Source organism: Pseudorasbora parva, chromosome 18, assembly GCF_024679245.1.
Source record: "Pseudorasbora parva isolate DD20220531a chromosome 18, ASM2467924v1, whole genome shotgun sequence".
Lineage (NCBI taxonomy): Eukaryota > Metazoa > Chordata > Actinopteri > Cypriniformes > Gobionidae > Pseudorasbora > Pseudorasbora parva.
The window spans coordinates 42214016-42233726 of record NC_090189.1 but is presented as its reverse complement, the minus strand read 5'-3'; the positions used below and the strand labels follow the sequence as shown (position 1 = coordinate 42233726).

Sequence of the window (19711 nt, the reverse complement as noted above, 5' to 3'; positions counted from 1 at the left end):
GGGTAAGTTTAGGGGCTGTGTGTGTGTGATGGGCAGGTTTAGGGGCTGTGTGTGTGTGTGTGTGTGTGTGTGATGGGTAGGTTTAGGGGCTGTGTGTGTGTGATGGGTAGGTTTAGGGGCTGTGTGTGTGTGTGTGTGATTGGTAGGTTTAGGGGCTGTGTGTGTGTGTGTGTGTGTGTGTGTGTGTGTGTGTGTGTGTGTGTGTGTGTGATGGGTAGGTTTAGGGGCTGTGTGTGTGTGTGATGGGTAGGTTTAGGGGCTGTGTGTGTGTGTGATGGGTAGGTTTAGGGGCTGTGTGTGTGTGTGATGGGTAGGTTTAGGGGCTGTGTGTGTGTGTGTGTGTGTGTGTGTGTGTGATGGGTAGGTTTAGGGGCTGTGTGTGTGTGATGGGCAGGTTTAGGGGCTGTGTGTGTGTGTGTGTGTGTGTGTGTGTGTGTGTGTGTGTGTGTGTGTGTGTGTGATGGGTGTGATGGGTAGGTTTAGGGGCTGTGTGTGTGTGATGGGTAGGTTTAGAGCCTGTGTGTGTGTGATGGGTAAGTTTAGGGGCTGTGTGTGTGTGATGGGCAGGTTTAGGGGCTGTGTGTGTGTGATGGGTAGGTTTAGGGGCTGTGTGTGTGTGTGTGTGATTGGTAGGTTTAGGGGCTGTGTGTGTGTGTGTGTGTGTGTGTGTGTGTGTGTGTGTGTGTGTGTGTGTGTGTGATGGGTAGGTTTAGGGGCTGTGTGTGTGTGTGATGGGTAGGTTTAGGGGCTGTGTGTGTGTGTGATGGGTAGGTTTAGGGGCTGTGTGTGTGTGTGATGGGTAGGTTTAGGGGCTGTGTGTGTGTGTGTGTGTGTGTGTGTGTGTGATGGGTAGGTTTAGGGGCTGTGTGTGTGTGATGGGCAGGTTTAGGGGCTGTGTGTGTGTGTGTGTGTGTGTGTGTGTGTGTGTGTGTGTGTGTGTGTGATGGGTGTGATGGGTAGGTTTAGGGGCTGTGTGTGTGTGATGGGTAGGTTTAGAGCCTGTGTGTGTGTGATGGGTAAGTTTAGGGGCTGTGTGTGTGTGATGGGCAGGTTTAGGGGCTGTGTGTGTGTGTGTGTGTGTGTGTGTGATGGGTAGGTTTAGGGGCTGTGTGTGTGTGATGGGTAGGTTTAGGGGCTGTGTGTGTGTGTGTGTGTGTGATTGGTAGGTTTAGGGGCTGTGTGTGTGTGTGTGTGTGTGTGTGTGTGTGTGTGTGTGTGTGTGTGTGATGGGTAGGTTTAGGGGCTGTGTGTGTGTGTGATGGGTAGGTTTAGGGGCTGTGTGTGTGTGTGATGGGTAGGTTTAGGGGCTGTGTGTGTGTGTGATGGGTAGGTTTAGGGGCTGTGTGTGTGTGTGTGTGTGTGTGTGTGTGATGGGTAGGTTTAGGGGCTGTATGTGTGTGTGATGGGTAGGTTTAGGGGCTGTGTGTGTGTGTGTGTGTGTGTGTGTGTGTGTGTGTGTGTGATAAGTAGGTTTAGGGGCTGTGTGTTTGTGTGATGGGTAGGTTTAGGGGCTGTGTGTGTGTGATGGGCAGGTTTAGGGGCTGTGTGTGTGTGTGTGTGTGTGTGTGTGTGTGTGTGTGTGTGTGTGTGTGTGTGTGTGTGATGGGTGTGATGGGTAGGTTTAGGGGCTGTGTGTGTGTGTGTGTGTGTGTGTGTGTGTGTGTGTGTGTGTGTGTGTGTGTGTGTGTGTGATGGGTAGGTTTAGGGGCTGTGTGTGTGTGTGTGTGTGTGTGTGTGTGTGTGTGTGTGTGTGTGTGTGTGTGTGTGTGTGTGTGTGTGTGTGATGGGTAGGTTTAGGGGCTGTGTGTGTGTGTGTGTGTGTGTGTGTGTGTGTGTGTGTGTGTGTGTGTGTGTGTGTGTGATGGGTAGGTTTAGGGGCTGTGTGTGTGTGTGTGTGTGTGTGTGTGTGTGATAAGTAGGTTTAGGGGCTGTGTGTTTGTGTGATGGGTAGGTTTAGGGGCTGTGTGTGTGTGATGGGCAGGTTTAGGGGCTGTGTGTGTGTGTGTGTGTGTGTGTGTGTGTGTGTGTGTGTGTGTGTGTGTGATGGGTGTGATGGGTAGGTTTAGGGGCTGTGTGTGTGTGATGGGTAGGTTTAGAGCCTGTGTGTGTGTGATGGGTAAGTTTAGGGGCTGTGTGTGTGTGATGGGCAGGTTTAGGGGCTGTGTGTGTGTGTGTGTGTGTGTGTGATGGGTAGGTTTAGGGGCTGTGTGTGTGTGATGGGTAGGTTTAGGGGCTGTGTGTGTGTGTGTGTGATTGGTAGGTTTAGGGGCTGTGTGTGTGTGTGTGTGTGTGTGTGTGTGTGTGTGTGTGTGTGTGTGTGTGTGTGTGTGTGTGTGTGTGTGTGTGTGATGGGTAGGTTTAGGGGCTGTGTGTGTGTGTGATGGGTAGGTTTAGGGGCTGTGTGTGTGTGTGATGGGTAGGTTTAGGGGCTGTGTGTGTGTGTGATGGGTAGGTTTAGGGGCTGTGTGTGTGTGTGTGTGTGTGTGTGTGTGTGATGGGTAGGTTTAGGGGCTGTGTGTGTGTGATGGGCAGGTTTAGGGGCTGTGTGTGTGTGTGTGTGTGTGTGTGTGTGTGTGTGTGTGTGTGTGTGTGTGTGTGTGTGATGGGTGTGATGGGTAGGTTTAGGGGCTGTGTGTGTGTGATGGGTAGGTTTAGAGCCTGTGTGTGTGTGATGGGTAAGTTTAGGGGCTGTGTGTGTGTGATGGGCAGGTTTAGGGGCTGTGTGTGTGTGTGTGTGTGTGTGTGTGTGTGTGATGGGTAGGTTTAGGGGCTGTGTGTGTGTGATGGGTAGGTTTAGGGGCTGTGTGTGTGTGTGTGTGTGTGTGATTGGTAGGTTTAGGGGCTGTGTGTGTGTGTGTGTGTGTGTGTGTGTGTGTGTGTGTGTGTGTGTGTGTGTGTGTGTGTGATGGGTAGGTTTAGGGGCTGTGTGTGTGTGTGATGGGTAGGTTTAGGGGCTGTGTGTGTGTGTGATGGGTAGGTTTAGGGGCTGTGTGTGTGTGTGATGGGTAGGTTTAGGGGCTGTGTGTGTGTGTGTGTGTGTGTGTGTGTGATGGGTAGGTTTAGGGGCTGTATGTGTGTGTGATGGGTAGGTTTAGGGGCTGTGTGTGTGTGTGTGTGTGTGTGTGTGTGTGTGTGTGATAAGTAGGTTTAGGGGCTGTGTGTTTGTGTGATGGGTAGGTTTAGGGGCTGTGTGTGTGTGATGGGCAGGTTTAGGGGCTGTGTGTGTGTGTGTGTGTGTGTGTGTGTGTGTGTGTGTGTGTGTGTGTGTGTGTGTGTGTGTGATGGGTGTGATGGGTAGGTTTAGGGGCTGTGTGTGTGTGTGTGTGTGTGTGTGTGTGTGTGTGTGTGTGTGTGTGTGTGATGGGTAGGTTTAGGGGCTGTGTGTGTGTGTGTGTGTGTGTGTGTGTGTGATAAGTAGGTTTAGGGGCTGTGTGTTTGTGTGATGGGTAGGTTTAGGGGCTGTGTGTGTGTGATGGGCAGGTTTAGGGGCTGTGTGTGTGTGTGTGTGTGTGTGTGTGTGTGTGTGTGTGTGTGTGTGTGTGATGGGTGTGATGGGTAGGTTTAGGGGCTGTGTGTGTGTGTGTGTGTGTGTGTGTGTGTGTGTGTGTGTGTGTGTGTGTGTGTGTGTGTGTGTGTGTGTGTGTGTGTGTGTGATGGGTAGGTTTAGGGGCTGTGTGTGTGTGTGTGTGTGTGTGTGTGTGATAAGTAGGTTTAGGGGCTGTGTGTTTGTGTGATGGGTAGGTTTAGGGGCTGTGTGTGTGTGATGGGCAGGTTTAGGGGCTGTGTGTGTGTGTGTGTGTGTGTGTGTGTGTGTGTGTGTGTGTGTGTGTGTGTGTGTGTGTGTGTGTGTGTGTGTGATGGGTGTGATGGGTAGGTTTAGGGGCTGTGTGTGTGTGATGGGTAGGTTTAGAGCCTGTGTGTGTGTGATGGGTAAGTTTAGGGGCTGTGTGTGTGTGATGGGCAGGTTTAGGGGCTGTGTGTGTGTGTGTGATGGGTAGGTTTAGGGGCTGTGTGTGTGTGATGGGTAGGTTTAGGGGCTGTGTGTGTGTGTGTGTGATTGGTAGGTTTAGGGGCTGTGTGTGTGTGTGTGTGTGTGTGTGTGTGTGTGTGTGTGTGTGTGATGGGTAGGTTTAGGGGCTGTGTGTGTGTGTGATGGGTAGGTTTAGGGGCTGTGTGTGTGTGTGATGGGTAGGTTTAGGGGCTGTGTGTGTGTGTGATGGGTAGGTTTAGGGGCTGTGTGTGTGTGTGTGTGTGTGTGTGTGTGTGATGGGTAGGTTTAGGGGCTGTATGTGTGTGTGATGGGTAGGTTTAGGGGCTGTGTGTGTGTGTGTGTGTGTGTGTGTGTGTGTGATAAGTAGGTTTAGGGGCTGTGTGTTTGTGTGATGGGTAGGTTTAGGGGCTGTGTGTGTGTGATGGGCAGGTTTAGGGGCTGTGTGTGTGTGTGTGTGTGTGTGTGTGTGTGTGTGTGATGGGTGTGATGGGTAGGTTTAGGGGCTGTGTGTGTGTGATGGGTAGGTTTAGAGCCTGTGTGTGTGTGATGGGTAAGTTTAGGGGCTGTGTGTGTGTGATGGGCAGGTTTAGGGGCTGTGTGTGTGTGTGTGTGTGTGTGTGTGATGGGTAGGTTTAGGGGCTGTGTGTGTGTGATGGGTAGGTTTAGGGGCTGTGTGTGTGTGTGTGTGTGTGATTGGTAGGTTTAGGGGCTGTGTGTGTGTGTGTGTGTGTGTGTGTGTGTGTGTGTGTGTGTGTGTGTGTGTGTGTGTGATGGGTAGGTTTAGGGGCTGTGTGTGTGTGTGATGGGTAGGTTTAGGGGCTGTGTGTGTGTGTGATGGGTAGGTTTAGGGGCTGTGTGTGTGTGTGATGGGTAGGTTTAGGGGCTGTGTGTGTGTGTGTGTGTGTGTGTGTGTGATGGGTAGGTTTAGGGGCTGTATGTGTGTGTGATGGGTAGGTTTAGGGGCTGTGTGTGTGTGTGTGTGTGTGTGTGTGTGTGTGTGTGTGTGATAAGTAGGTTTAGGGGCTGTGTGTTTGTGTGATGGGTAGGTTTAGGGGCTGTGTGTGTGTGATGGGCAGGTTTAGGGGCTGTGTGTGTGTGTGTGTGTGTGTGTGTGTGTGTGTGTGTGTGTGTGTGTGTGTGTGTGATGGGTGTGATGGGTAGGTTTAGGGGCTGTGTGTGTGTGTGTGTGTGTGTGTGTGTGTGTGTGTGTGTGTGTGTGTGTGTGTGTGTGATGGGTAGGTTTAGGGGCTGTGTGTGTGTGTGTGTGTGTGTGTGTGTGTGTGTGTGTGTGTGTGTGTGTGTGTGTGTGTGTGTGTGTGTGATGGGTAGGTTTAGGGGCTGTGTGTGTGTGTGTGTGTGTGTGTGTGTGTGTGTGTGTGTGTGTGTGTGTGTGTGTGTGTGTGATGGGTAGGTTTAGGGGCTGTGTGTGTGTGTGTGTGTGTGTGTGTGTGTGTGATAAGTAGGTTTAGGGGCTGTGTGTTTGTGTGATGGGTAGGTTTAGGGGCTGTGTGTGTGTGATGGGCAGGTTTAGGGGCTGTGTGTGTGTGTGTGTGTGTGTGTGTGTGTGTGTGTGTGTGTGTGTGTGATGGGTGTGATGGGTAGGTTTAGGGGCTGTGTGTGTGTGATGGGTAGGTTTAGAGCCTGTGTGTGTGTGATGGGTAAGTTTAGGGGCTGTGTGTGTGTGATGGGCAGGTTTAGGGGCTGTGTGTGTGTGTGTGTGTGTGTGTGATGGGTAGGTTTAGGGGCTGTGTGTGTGTGATGGGTAGGTTTAGGGGCTGTGTGTGTGTGTGTGTGATTGGTAGGTTTAGGGGCTGTGTGTGTGTGTGTGTGTGTGTGTGTGTGTGTGTGTGTGTGTGTGTGTGTGTGTGTGTGTGTGTGTGTGTGTGTGTGTGATGGGTAGGTTTAGGGGCTGTGTGTGTGTGTGATGGGTAGGTTTAGGGGCTGTGTGTGTGTGTGATGGGTAGGTTTAGGGGCTGTGTGTGTGTGTGATGGGTAGGTTTAGGGGCTGTGTGTGTGTGTGTGTGTGTGTGTGTGTGTGATGGGTAGGTTTAGGGGCTGTGTGTGTGTGATGGGCAGGTTTAGGGGCTGTGTGTGTGTGTGTGTGTGTGTGTGTGTGTGTGTGTGTGTGTGTGTGTGTGTGTGTGTGTGTGTGTGTGTGTGTGTGTGTGTGATGGGTGTGATGGGTAGGTTTAGGGGCTGTGTGTGTGTGATGGGTAGGTTTAGAGCCTGTGTGTGTGTGATGGGTAAGTTTAGGGGCTGTGTGTGTGTGATGGGCAGGTTTAGGGGCTGTGTGTGTGTGTGTGTGTGTGTGTGTGTGTGTGTGTGTGATGGGTAGGTTTAGGGGCTGTGTGTGTGTGATGGGTAGGTTTAGGGGCTGTGTGTGTGTGTGTGTGTGTGTGATTGGTAGGTTTAGGGGCTGTGTGTGTGTGTGTGTGTGTGTGTGTGTGTGTGTGTGTGTGTGTGTGTGTGTGTGTGTGTGTGTGTGATGGGTAGGTTTAGGGGCTGTGTGTGTGTGTGATGGGTAGGTTTAGGGGCTGTGTGTGTGTGTGATGGGTAGGTTTAGGGGCTGTGTGTGTGTGTGATGGGTAGGTTTAGGGGCTGTGTGTGTGTGTGTGTGTGTGTGTGTGTGATGGGTAGGTTTAGGGGCTGTATGTGTGTGTGATGGGTAGGTTTAGGGGCTGTGTGTGTGTGTGTGTGTGTGTGTGTGTGTGTGTGTGATAAGTAGGTTTAGGGGCTGTGTGTTTGTGTGATGGGTAGGTTTAGGGGCTGTGTGTGTGTGATGGGCAGGTTTAGGGGCTGTGTGTGTGTGTGTGTGTGTGTGTGTGTGTGTGTGTGTGTGTGTGTGTGTGTGTGTGTGTGTGTGTGTGTGTGTGTGTGATGGGTGTGATGGGTAGGTTTAGGGGCTGTGTGTGTGTGTGTGTGTGTGTGTGTGTGTGTGTGTGTGTGTGTGTGTGATGGGTAGGTTTAGGGGCTGTGTGTGTGTGTGTGTGTGTGTGTGTGTGATAAGTAGGTTTAGGGGCTGTGTGTTTGTGTGATGGGTAGGTTTAGGGGCTGTGTGTGTGTGATGGGCAGGTTTAGGGGCTGTGTGTGTGTGTGTGTGTGTGTGTGTGTGTGTGTGTGTGTGTGTGTGTGTGTGATGGGTGTGATGGGTAGGTTTAGGGGCTGTGTGTGTGTGTGTGTGTGTGTGTGTGTGTGTGTGTGTGTGTGTGTGTGTGTGTGTGTGTGTGTGTGTGTGTGTGATGGGTAGGTTTAGGGGCTGTGTGTGTGTGTGTGTGTGTGTGTGTGTGATAAGTAGGTTTAGGGGCTGTGTGTTTGTGTGATGGGTAGGTTTAGGGGCTGTGTGTGTGTGATGGGCAGGTTTAGGGGCTGTGTGTGTGTGTGTGTGTGTGTGTGTGTGTGTGTGTGTGTGTGTGTGTGTGTGTGTGTGTGTGTGTGTGTGATGGGTGTGATGGGTAGGTTTAGGGGCTGTGTGTGTGTGATGGGTAGGTTTAGAGCCTGTGTGTGTGTGATGGGTAAGTTTAGGGGCTGTGTGTGTGTGATGGGCAGGTTTAGGGGCTGTGTGTGTGTGTGTGATGGGTAGGTTTAGGGGCTGTGTGTGTGTGATGGGTAGGTTTAGGGGCTGTGTGTGTGTGTGTGTGATTGGTAGGTTTAGGGGCTGTGTGTGTGTGTGTGTGTGTGTGTGTGTGTGTGTGTGTGTGTGTGATGGGTAGGTTTAGGGGCTGTGTGTGTGTGTGATGGGTAGGTTTAGGGGCTGTGTGTGTGTGTGATGGGTAGGTTTAGGGGCTGTGTGTGTGTGTGATGGGTAGGTTTAGGGGCTGTGTGTGTGTGTGTGTGTGTGTGTGTGTGTGATGGGTAGGTTTAGGGGCTGTATGTGTGTGTGATGGGTAGGTTTAGGGGCTGTGTGTGTGTGTGTGTGTGTGTGTGTGTGTGTGATAAGTAGGTTTAGGGGCTGTGTGTTTGTGTGATGGGTAGGTTTAGGGGCTGTGTGTGTGTGATGGGCAGGTTTAGGGGCTGTGTGTGTGTGTGTGTGTGTGTGTGTGTGTGTGTGATGGGTGTGATGGGTAGGTTTAGGGGCTGTGTGTGTGTGATGGGTAGGTTTAGAGCCTGTGTGTGTGTGATGGGTAAGTTTAGGGGCTGTGTGTGTGTGATGGGCAGGTTTAGGGGCTGTGTGTGTGTGTGTGTGTGTGTGTGATGGGTAGGTTTAGGGGCTGTGTGTGTGTGATGGGTAGGTTTAGGGGCTGTGTGTGTGTGTGTGTGATTGGTAGGTTTAGGGGCTGTGTGTGTGTGTGTGTGTGTGTGTGTGTGTGTGTGTGTGTGTGTGTGTGTGTGTGTGTGATGGGTAGGTTTAGGGGCTGTGTGTGTGTGTGATGGGTAGGTTTAGGGGCTGTGTGTGTGTGTGATGGGTAGGTTTAGGGGCTGTGTGTGTGTGTGATGGGTAGGTTTAGGGGCTGTGTGTGTGTGTGTGTGTGTGTGTGTGTGTGTGTGTGTGTGTGTGATGGGTAGGTTTAGGGGCTGTATGTGTGTGTGATGGGTAGGTTTAGGGGCTGTGTGTGTGTGTGTGTGTGTGTGTGTGTGTGTGTGTGTGTGTGTGATGGGCAGGTTTAGGGGCTGTATGTGTGTGTGTGTGATGGGTAGGTTTAGGGGCTGTGTGTGTGTGTGTGTGTGTGTGTGTGATGGGTAGGTTTAGGGGCTGTATGTGTGTGTGATGGGTAGGTTTAGGGGCTGTGTGTGTGTGTGTGTGTGTGTGTGTGTGTGTGTGTGTGTGTGTGTGTGTGTGTGTGTGTGTGTGTGTGTGTGTGTGTGTGTGTGTGATGGGCAGGTTTAGGGGCTGTATGTGTGTGTGTGTGATGGGTAGGCAAAAGGGGGTCAAACACAGGGGGTATATACACTCACCTAAAGGATTATTAGAAACACCACACTAATACTGTGTTTGAGGCCCTTTTGCCTTCAGAACTGCCTTAATTCTTTGTGTCATAAACAGGTGAGGAACTTTTCAACTTGTGCGAATCACGCGTTTAGCTCAATTCGTGCCGCAGATTGGCTATTCACATCTTTGCATTGACTTAACATGTAAATCACTCACACTTATCGCTTCATTCACGTCTGGTGTGAACGCACCATAAGAGGCTGGATCAAGACTGGAGCTGACAGACTCTCTAGTTCCCTCGGCGTAAACCAAGCAGAGAGCAACCACTGATTGCCTTAGTAGGAGAAAATACTATGGTAGTCAATGGTTGCTGTTACATTTCTCAAAATATCTGAACAAAGAAACCTACACAGGTTAGGACAACCTGAGGGAGAGGAAATGATGAAATAATTGTAATTTTTGTGTGAACTATCTTTATAGTATTAGTTATCTCTGAATGGCAAAGTCGGACATCATTAGGTGATGGTCACAGGTGATGGTCACAGGTGATGGTCACAGGTGATGGTCACAGGTGATGGTCATCTGAAGTCCTCCAGGAGTCGAGGCACCTCTTCACAGGTGATGGTCACAGGTGATGGTCATCTGAAGTTAGTGTCCCCAACTGAGTAAGCCAAAGCGACGGTGGCAAGGAACTAAAATGAAGTCTTCATGATAGGCTGGATCCAGACTGGAGCTGACAGACTCTCTAGTTCCCTCGGGATGGCCGTCCAGATAAAATAAAACAGAACAGGAAAATAATTAGCATAGCTGCTGTTCAAAGCATTAAGCAAAGGCAATCATGTGCGCTGATATAACTGGAGTGCAAGGTGATGAGATGCATTATGTGAATGCTTGGCTAAAGAGATGCGGCTTTAATCTAGAGTCAACTGGGGGAGTGAACTGGGGGAGTGAACTGGGGGAGTGAACTGGGGGAGTCAACCCTGGGCGAGTGAACTGGGGGAGTGAACTGGGGGAGTCAACCCTGGGCGAGTGAACTGGGGGAGTGAACTGGGGGAGTCAACCCTGGGCGAGTGAACTGGGGGAGTGAACTGGGGGAGTCAACCCTGGGCGAGTGAACTGGGGGAGTGAACTGGGCGAGTGAACTGGGCGAGTGAACTGGGCGAGTGAACTGGGCGAGTGAACTGGGGGAGTGAACTGGGCGAGTCAACCCTGGGCGAGTCAACCCTGGGCGAGTGAACTGGGCGAGTCAACCCTGGGCGAGTGAACTGGGGGAGTCAACCCTGGGCGAGTGAACTGGGGGAGTCAACCCTGGGGGAGTGAACTGGGGGAGTCAACCCTGGGCGATTGAACTGGGGGAGTCAACCCTGGGCGAGTCAACTGGGGGAGTCAACCCTGGGCGAGTGAACTGGGGGAGTCAACCCTGGGCGAGTGAACTGGGGGAGTCAACCCTGGGGGAGTGAACTGGGGGAGTCAACCCTGGGCGAGTGAACTGGGGGAGTCAACCCTGGGGGAGTGAACTGGGGGAGTCAACCCTGGGGGAGTGAACTGGGGGAGTCAACCCTGGGGGAGTGAACTGGGGGAGTCAACCCTGGGGGAGTGGGGGAATGAGTCTGACGCCATTGGCTATGGCCGGATGGCAGTGCATTTTGGGAACGGGACAATGTCTTCTTTTCCTCTCTCCCCTCTCACGTCTCTGTTGCTCCTCATGCTTCCGTCTCCTTCTCTCACCTCACCTGTCCAAACCCCCGAATGCTGCGGACGCCATGACTGGGAGTGTAGAGCGCCGTCCCATAAGCACCTCCGGCCTGTGAGCGGGTGAGGGTGTGAGAGTTGGGGGTTCCCCACCCACAAACACCACCCAGCACCCTCCCCCCAAACAAACACCACCCAGCACCCTCCCCCCACACAAACACCACCCAGCACCCTCCCCCCACACAAACACCACCCAACACACTCTCCCCACACAAACACCACCCAACACCCTCCCCCCACACAAACACCACCCAACATTGCCCCATTACAACCCCCCCCCCTCACGAACTTGACTAACACCTGCAACACCCCCCCCCCCCCCCCCCCCGGAAACACGAATTACACCACGACGGATCCCAAACCCCCCCCTCTCACGAACTTGACTAACACCTGCAACACCCCCCCCCCCTCCCCCAGAAACACGAATTACACCACAACGGATCCCAAACCCCCCCCCCATGAACGTGACTAACCCGAACACCCCCCCTCCCCCCAAAAAAACGGCGAATTACGCCACAACGGATCCCAACCCCCCCACGAACATAACTAACCCCGAACTCCCCCCCCAAGAAACAAACAAACAATCTAAACAAATTACACCGCAATGTATCCCCCCCCCCACGTACTTGACTAACCCCTAAACCCCCTACCCCCCCACCCAAAAAAACTAATAATTACACCGCAACGGATCACCACCCACCCACGCCCACGAATGTGACTAACCCCCACACCTCCCACAGGTCAAGGGCACTCACGAGAAGTAGCTCCACACCGCTCCAGTCACGGCATCTGCAACACCTGTGAGTCGGAACAGACGAGGCGAGAGAAAGGAGACGGAAGCACGAGGAGTGACAGAGAAGAGGGAGAAGAGAGAGGAAAAGAAAAAAGGAAATGCACTGCCATCCGGGCCCCATTGGCGCTTTTTTTACATTGCCCCTTTAATTAATACCATTCCCCCTTAACTGATGCCACTCCACCTTAATTGATGCCACTCCCCCTTAACTGACACCACTCCCCCTTAACTGACACCACTCCCCCTTAACTGACACCACTCCCCCTTAACTGATACCACTCCCCCTTAACTTATGCCACTCCCCCTTAACTGATACCACTCCCCCTTAATTGATGCCACTCCCCCTTAACTGACACCACTCCCCCTTAACTGACACCACTCCCCCTTAACTGACACCACTCCCCCTTAACAAATGCCACTCCCCCTTAACTGACGTCACTCCCCCTTAACTGATGCCACTCCCCCTTAACTGACGCCACTCCCCCTTAACTGACGCCACTCCCCCTTAACTGAGGCCACTCCCCCTTTGACAAATGATTATTGCCTGTTGTTGAATGTGTTTGTAATTGTGTGTGGATCAGTGGAGTAAAGTAAGAGCTCTTAAAATTCTCCTTAACTGATCATCGGCTGAACCAGGGATCATTTAAAACGTCCTGCAAGGTTGTCTCCAGTTCAGACCTTCGCTGTATTGCCAGTCGCCAGAGAAGAAAGGAGCATTCTGTGAACGAGATTAGAGGAAAGCAGATTAGTCATGAGGTCCGGTAATGTGTTACTATGACTAACATTCATTATCTTTATTGTTATTCATCTCACCAAAGGACACGCGCCTTTTCCAAAACGGGCGCTTGATGTTGTCGACCAGCGCGTACATCACGTTGAAATATGATTCTGCGTACTTTAATTTTTCCCACCGATTAAACCAGGCTTCGAGTAAAGCTTGCTGAAATTCTGTCATATTCTTCAATGGCTGCCTTGGTGCCCGAGTATTAGGGTCAATTATATTGATCTGGAGTGTGTTGGGGTCGATGGTTATTTCATGCACATAGATTGGCGGGTAAACCCCAAGATCCCAGGAGGTTTTGAGAGTCTCAAAGAGTCGCCTCATGATGATTCTCGCATCTTTTTCCTTCATTGAAGAGCCTTTCATTTCAATATATTCTTCCAAGGTGATAAAGCACACAGAAGCGCTCGGCGATGGCTGAGCATCATCACGCGTCGCCTCGGTCTCGAGTGGATCCGTGGCTGCTGCAGACTCACGCTTCACAAGAGCACACACTCTGTTAGAGACGGTTTGGAAGCTTCGTTTCACCACCTTCCTCACTTTCCTCCATTTAGTGTTTTTTTCTGCAAGTTTAGAAACATGTTTTATTAGCACAGATTACAGCTTGATGATTAATGTAACACTTCAGTCATGAGTTATTATAAATCATGAACTAATCATGTAAACATGACTAGAACATATTTACCGCTGATAAACCATCAAGGTGCGTTCACACCTGACGCGAATGAAGCGTTACGCGCAAGTGATTTACGTCAATGCAAAGACGCGAATAGACATTCAGCCGCCTGGCAGAAGCCCCTCTCATGATGCAAATTCACGTCTGTTGTGAAGTGAATGTCATGCGCAAATGAAGCAAGGAAACTCAAAATGTTCGCGCTCGAATAGGGCGCTTTATTACCTTCATTCGTGTCTTGTGTGAACGGCCCATTAGGATGTCACAGCTTTCAAACGCTCTCAACGCAATAGCTGCGTGTGCACCTGACTTTTTAGCTCCGCCCACACGATACGCCTCCAGCCGCTTGGTTTTATTCGGAAAAACTCGCTACAGCGTATTTTTCTTTTAAAAATATGATAAAACTAAAGACTTTTCTAACTAATACGAGTTAAAAATATATTGGTTTTATATTTACCCACAGAGGTGCGTCATACGCCGCTTAGCGCTAAAAGGGATGTAGTACACAAGCAGGAAAGTTTGTTCCATCATCCCACCTGGATAGGCTGAACCCATTTCCGTTAAACTTCACCATCAACAGGGAAGGAATAAAACGACAGATATGGCTGCGTTTGGGAATAACAAGAGCAGCCCGGTAAGCTACAATAACTCTTGCTCGTTGCGTGCGCCATTTGTTTATCTGTTGCCCTGACTGGTGAGGAAGAAGATTACCACGACGATTACGAATTTCCGGTCACAAATATGGAAGTTGCGAGAAGGCTCTATTTATTGCTGCATTCAAGTCATAAAGTTAAGGATCGTGAAGATAGTTTTTACGAGTTAAACGCACAAGAACATCACCACAAAGTCGTAAATACCAGTGGGAAGATCTGTACGAGTTAGGGGCGTGTCCGTGAGAAACATGGCGGAAACAATGGATGAATACATTGATGGATGAATAGATGAATACATTGATGGATGAATGGATAGATGGATACAGACGTTGGTCTGTAGTTGTATATAACGGGTATTTAGCAGTGACACTGTCAGGCTTTGTCATTAACAACAAAGTAAGCTAGCATTGTAATATGTAACGACGATACCGTTTACAGTGGCTTCATAAAAACGTAAACGATTAAAACTCACCTGATGCGCATTCTTTGTTCTTCAGTTTCTATAAGCACAGTTAACAAACCTAAAGTACCTTGCCCCATATAACAGTAGAGCTGATATTTTCAAACATTATTATGATAAATACTTTGCTTGTTACATATGCGTGCAACATTTCAGCCCTTAATAAATGATAAATGTGAGTTATATTGTGTGCGATGCTGTAGTGTAATGAATAATGCGTTCTGAGTGTCGTTATGTGTCTTGAGTTCGCTCACGTGATTTAAGTTTCGCGCTTCTGAACTTCAGATTCTGCGATAGAGACAGCATTAAAATGGCCGCAGGGGCGTAGCACCAAACTCTGGGCCCCGTATACTCTCAATGTCAGTCGGCCCCTACACATGCCATCGTACGGTGCGGGTTAGCAAAATGAAAACTCAATTTTGAATGATTTTATTTTAATTATTTGAATATAAACAAGTATAAATAGTGTTTAAATCTATTTTTGTGCTCAAATACCTTTAAACCTTAGTCTACATCGGGTTTGTCATTTTGATCCATGATACTAATGCAAGTTTTAAATTAAAAACATTTATTTTTGAACAGGAGAACACGAGACAACTGTACCCTCAGAAACCAATCAAATAAGCTAAGCCTGCCATAATTAACAAAAATGTCAACTATAAAAATAAAATAAAGTCAAATGAGATGTAATCTACATCCCAGAATGCCCACTGACGAGTCTTTTTGTTTGTGAAATCAGTGATGAGATCTGCTGTGATATTGCTCAAATCAATATTACCTGTGTGAGCTTGAGAACACAGTTATATTAGTAGGCACATCTACATGTGCAGAAATATAGGCAGATCATTTATTAAGGAGTTTGAGAATATATCACACATTATAAGCAATAGTAGGGCTAGTAGCTTTACACTGTGCTGCCACGCGTTCCACCACTCCAATAGCACTAGGCAATAGCACACACATTGAATCAAAAGGCTTACTTATTTAAGGTAAACAGCTTACAATTAGGAAGCAAGGGGGGAGCTGGCCCTTTGAGCAATGATCTCACCTTGTGTTTCCTCATTTCTGCTCTCAGCCTCATCTCCAGGACAGCAGCCAGGACTGGCCAGTGCTGCTACTGCTGCTGCGTCACTGGCTGTTTCTGAAACTGGTTAATGTTGGCAACCTGACGTTAGCTGGCCTGGCCCATAATTTACTTACAGCAACAAGCATTCTCTCAGTTGGTGTTAGCAATATATTTTTAAATCAATAATGACATCAATTGGAGGGGCCAATTAATTCAAATTAGGCTAAAAAAACAACAACTTTTTATGGGATTTCAAAGGGCCCTCTCCCTAGACGGGCATCAAACACAACCCTGCCTCTTTTCGTTTATATTTAAAACATTAAACACATTAATATGTGCTTTCAGACAAGTGTGCATATTATCACTGTAATAAAACACAACTCTCTCTTTTTTAAAATGTCAGTTTATGTATTATAGCCATTATAAAAGTACGAGTAAAAGGTATAAGAAGAAATAAAGCAAACAATTCAGTCAAACATAAAGTCAGCGCTAGTGGGCAACAAGAGTAACGTAAAGTTAAATAGCTTAAACATAAAGTAATGAAACTTCACTTTGCCCTCAGCCTAAAGATTTGCCAGGGGAAAAAAATATAGATCCATGAGACCAAAGATTTGACGAATTATATGTCATGTTTAACCACTACAGAGACAGCAGAGTCAGCGGCAGACGTCAGAAGGTCAAGCCGAGGAAAGGCTGCTCTCCCCGGGGTAAACGAGCGATGAGCGCCGCTGATCGACTGGATCGCAGAACTCCGAAAACGCCTAATCAAATATTCAGATATGCGCTCTCTTTAGAAATAAACTCAGGTTTGAGATTTAAAGTACATTCTCGACTGAAAAAGTCTTAAAAGTACATTTCGTCCCACATTAAGTAGTGTTTTTGAATTACGCTGCGGGTTTCTCGGTTTCTCTTGTTGCGGCTGTTGTTATGGCAACAAAATACTCCCTCGGCTGCTATTTTGAACCAAACTCTATTTTCACTAAAAGAGCGCTCTTGCCAACTTTTTCTCGACGCACCCAGGTGTCCCCTGTGTTATTTCTGTACCCGTTACTCGGTGTTGATGTGTGTTAATCCATCCCTCACCTGTTGGGCTGTCCTGCGAGCTGTTTTCCGCCGGATCTGATGCGCTGATGCTGGGATTGCTCTCCTCAGGTAAATACTCAAACGCATCCACGAACTCTTCGTCGCTACTCTCCATCTCCTCAGGTCTCGCTACTGTAGACGACATTTTAGACAACTGCTTACCGGGAGACTTCAGGTGTGTGTGACACTTCGTGCAGATTTTTCTCTCTGATATTCGCCGAACTCAACTTGCTCAGCGCGATCGGGTTATAAGCACTGTCCGTCTGTGACGTCACGATCAGAACTGCCGCGCCTGTGACGTCACACATCATGGCCAGTCGAGCGCGAAGCTGAGGCCAATGGCGCGAATTTATCCATCTTTTGTATATTTCTGTCTTAAATGTATGTGATCCAAAATACAGCAAAAACAATATTGGGAAATATTTTTACAATTTAAAATTACTTTTCTCTCTCTGTGAATATATAGGCCTAGTAAAGTATAATTTATTCCTGTGATCAAAGCGGAATTGATCATCATTTTAGTCTTCAGTGTCACATATCCTTCACAAATCACTTTGATATGAGGATTTGAGCTCAATAAACATTTATTATTATCATTAATGGTGAAAACAGTTGAGTAGCCTTTTATTTAGGATTATATAATGAATAGAAAGTAAAAAACACTTCCCATTTTTGGGAAACATATTCAACCAGGACGCATTAAATGTCTGAAGTGACAGTATACACATTTATAATTCTGCAAAAGCTTTATATTTTTATTGATCTTTAATATAAAGCTTTTGCATTATAAATGTAGGTCTAGGCTATCTTTAACCCTCTGCCCGACGAACGCAGGCACGTTTTTTCCTTAAACCTCCACTGTGTGATATTTTCCCCCATCTAGCGGTGTAAAGGTATATATAGTTTTTGTTCCTCTCAATTCTGAACTCCTACGGTGGCCGATTTAGTCCAAGATTACCATGGCAATCCCCCTCTTCACATTCGACACATTGCCATCGAGTGTTAAAACGTGAAAGGCGAAGCTTGAATTTACGGGTATGTCCCTCTTTGGCTACTGTACTTTCAAGATGGAGGGGCAACATGGCGACCGGCATTCGAACCCCTCACCCGTATGTGTTTTCAATGGCATATTATAAACTTACCAGAATACTTTATTACTAGAAAGAAGTAAATATACATTAATGAGCACATATATTTTTGAGAGAACTAAGTGTTTTTAGCTAAGAATAAACTAAAAAAGTTACACAGTGTAGCTTTAATGACAACGGAAACAACTCACAGTAGCCTACTTATCCATACAGAAGAGTGCAAGACATAATTATACACTATAAACTTTTATTTGTGTATATTCACAACAGCAGGGGCGGCAGTGGCTCAGTGGTTCATGTAGGTTGTCTACAAACCGAAAGGTTGGTGGTTCGATCCCCGGTTCCACCTGACCAAGTGTCCTTGAGCAGGACACCTAACCCCAGCTGCTCCCGACGAGCTGGATGGCGCCTTACATGGCTGACATCGCCGTCGGTGTATGAATGGGTGAATGTGAGGCAAAAATGTAAAGCGCTTTGGATAAAATATATTTGTGTATATTCACAACAAAGGCCGTGGACTCGGGGATCATTGTTTTGCCAATCTTGTTCCATGACAGCTTTGTATTTAAAACATATATATATATATATATATAGTTCATTAAATGCAAAGTTTTAAATTTCTAAATTCAGTTCAAAAGAAATTCCACGCCAAAAAAAAAGTTTGAGTTATTACCATGCAAATGCAACCTTCATGTAACGGTAGGCTAATAAACTAAATGTTCTGAATAAATATGCACATATACGATTTAGTGTGACAAAGGAAGAGAGGCTATAGGGAGCGCGGAGCCAAACCTAGTGTTGGGGTCAGTTGTATGTTTTAACACTTTCTACACATGCCAGGGGCCTGTACTATGATGGTAGTTTAACCCAAACTCAGGGTTACAGGATTAGTTTCAAATTGACAAAACCAAACCCATCTATTCAGGCTTTGTTGGTCCCATGATGCTGATCATCAGCTTTCTCTGTCAACTCAGGCTTTGATCATGAGTTCAGGAGTTTAGCTATGACATCGGCAGTCAACAGCCAATCACACGCTGTGGATCAGTGGGTGACATCGGCAGTCAACAGCCAATCACACGCTGTGGATCAGTGGGTGACATCTGTAGTATTAATTTGAACAAAGTGCCTATTAATGATTGATTAACTAAAATAATAAATGTGTAATTGATTAAAGGTATAATAATTACCTAAATTATATCTAAATTATTCAAAATAATAATAATAATAATAATTATTATTGTTATTATTATTATTATTATTATAAGGAGCAGAAACAGGGGGAGTGGCTTTATTGAATCAGAGGTGTGTCACTTTACTCACAGCTGATTGGTCCAATTTCAGGTTGAGATCTCTAATCCAGAACATAAGCTGCCCGGGAGCAGGTTAGCCGTGGAGCGTAAGTTAATATGGCGATGAACACAGCTAAAAGCCAAACCACTTTAATGGTACCCCAAACCCAGGATTGAAACTAAAACCCACACAAACTAAGCTTAAACATATCTGGCTAGCCAGCTAAACCGGCTTCATGGTATAGGCCACAGATGATGACACTTATTGTGTTTACTAGCTGCCATATCAATATTATTTAGAGAAAAAACAGTGCCAACATTAAAAAAATCTTTGGAAGATATCACTGAACATTTATTTAACCATATATAGCAAAAGTACATTTCTTACGTTTATTTTTATCAGTTTTTTTTTGTGTGTGTGTTTATTTAAAATATGACAAATCCGATATTATAATCTTATATACCTATCTGTTAATTAACAGTTGAGATCGTTCTTTAATGCTGATCTAACAGCAGTTTAAAGCCCAGTCGCGCAGGGTGTGGTTTTAACTGCATTAATGAGCCCCTAGATATTATATTCTATATATTTCTTTACTCTTTTGAGCCAAGAAACAAGGGTGTATAAAGACTCGGAGTCAATTTCTTAGTTCATGCATTCATAAAATACAGCATTTAGCACATCACTCAAAATGGCCGATATGGTAAAATTGGATATCAGTCGACTCAGCATGACATCTCCAGACCACTTTTAAACTGTTCAGAAGTTACAAGCAAAAATAGACTTTTTTTGTATCTCTGGGGGCGCTGAGCCGAAGCACTGCAGGTCACTTCAGGTCATGGTTATGATGACACGTACCAAGTGTGGTCTGAATACGATAAAGCGTTGCGGAGATACAGCCTTACGTGTATTTTCGCAACCTCAACATAAAATTTGTTTGCGCGTTTATCAAAAACGATTTGACGAATCAACTTGAATTCCATAACTTTTTGTTGGCACTGCCTGAAGATGATCTGGTTAAATTTTCATGCAAATTGGAGCAACGGCCTAGGAGTAATTAAAAGGAATCAAATGAAAAAAAAAAATGAAAATTATTTGAACCATATTATAGTAAAGATATACAGTCCCTGACAAAAGTCTTGTCGCTTATCTATTTTCTAGAAATACCTGATATTAACCTGACTTTTAATTAATTAATTGGTGTTAGACATAGCTCA

The 19711-nt window shown here is 47.2% G+C and overlaps 1 protein-coding gene across 2 annotated transcripts; it reads right to left on the bottom strand.

Moving 5' to 3' along the window:
• Window positions 1-12014: 12014 nt before the first annotated feature.
• LOC137046952 (uncharacterized) lies at window positions 12015-16289 on the bottom strand. 2 transcript variants are annotated; one of them, XM_067424466.1, is made up of 4 exons: window positions 16120-16289; window positions 15019-15117; window positions 12217-12747; window positions 12015-12121 (listed from the first exon to the last, which is right to left on the bottom strand). In XM_067424466.1, the coding sequence occupies exons 1-4, from the start codon at window positions 16262-16264 to the stop codon at window positions 12024-12026; spliced, it is 873 nt and encodes a 290-aa protein (XP_067280567.1). In that variant the 5' UTR covers window positions 16265-16289; the 3' UTR covers window positions 12015-12023. The 2 variants fall into 2 exon arrangements, with proteins under 2 accessions (XP_067280567.1, XP_067280569.1); XM_067424468.1 differs by lacking the exon at window positions 15019-15117.
• Between the last annotated feature and the right edge of the window lie 3422 nt (window positions 16290-19711).

Coding starts and splice junctions, on each gene's coding strand:
- LOC137046952 (XM_067424466.1), bottom strand. CDS start 16,264: ATGTCGTCTACAGTAGCGAGACCTGAGGAGATGGAGAGTAGCGACGAA. Junction 15,118..16,119: donor CTCGCAGGACAGCCCAACAG/GTGAGGGATGGA, acceptor AACATTAACCAG/TTTCAGAAACAGCCAGTGAC. Junction 12,122..12,216: donor GAAAAGGCGCGTGTCCTTTG/GTGAGATGAATA, acceptor TCTCGTTCACAG/AATGCTCCTTTCTTCTCTGG.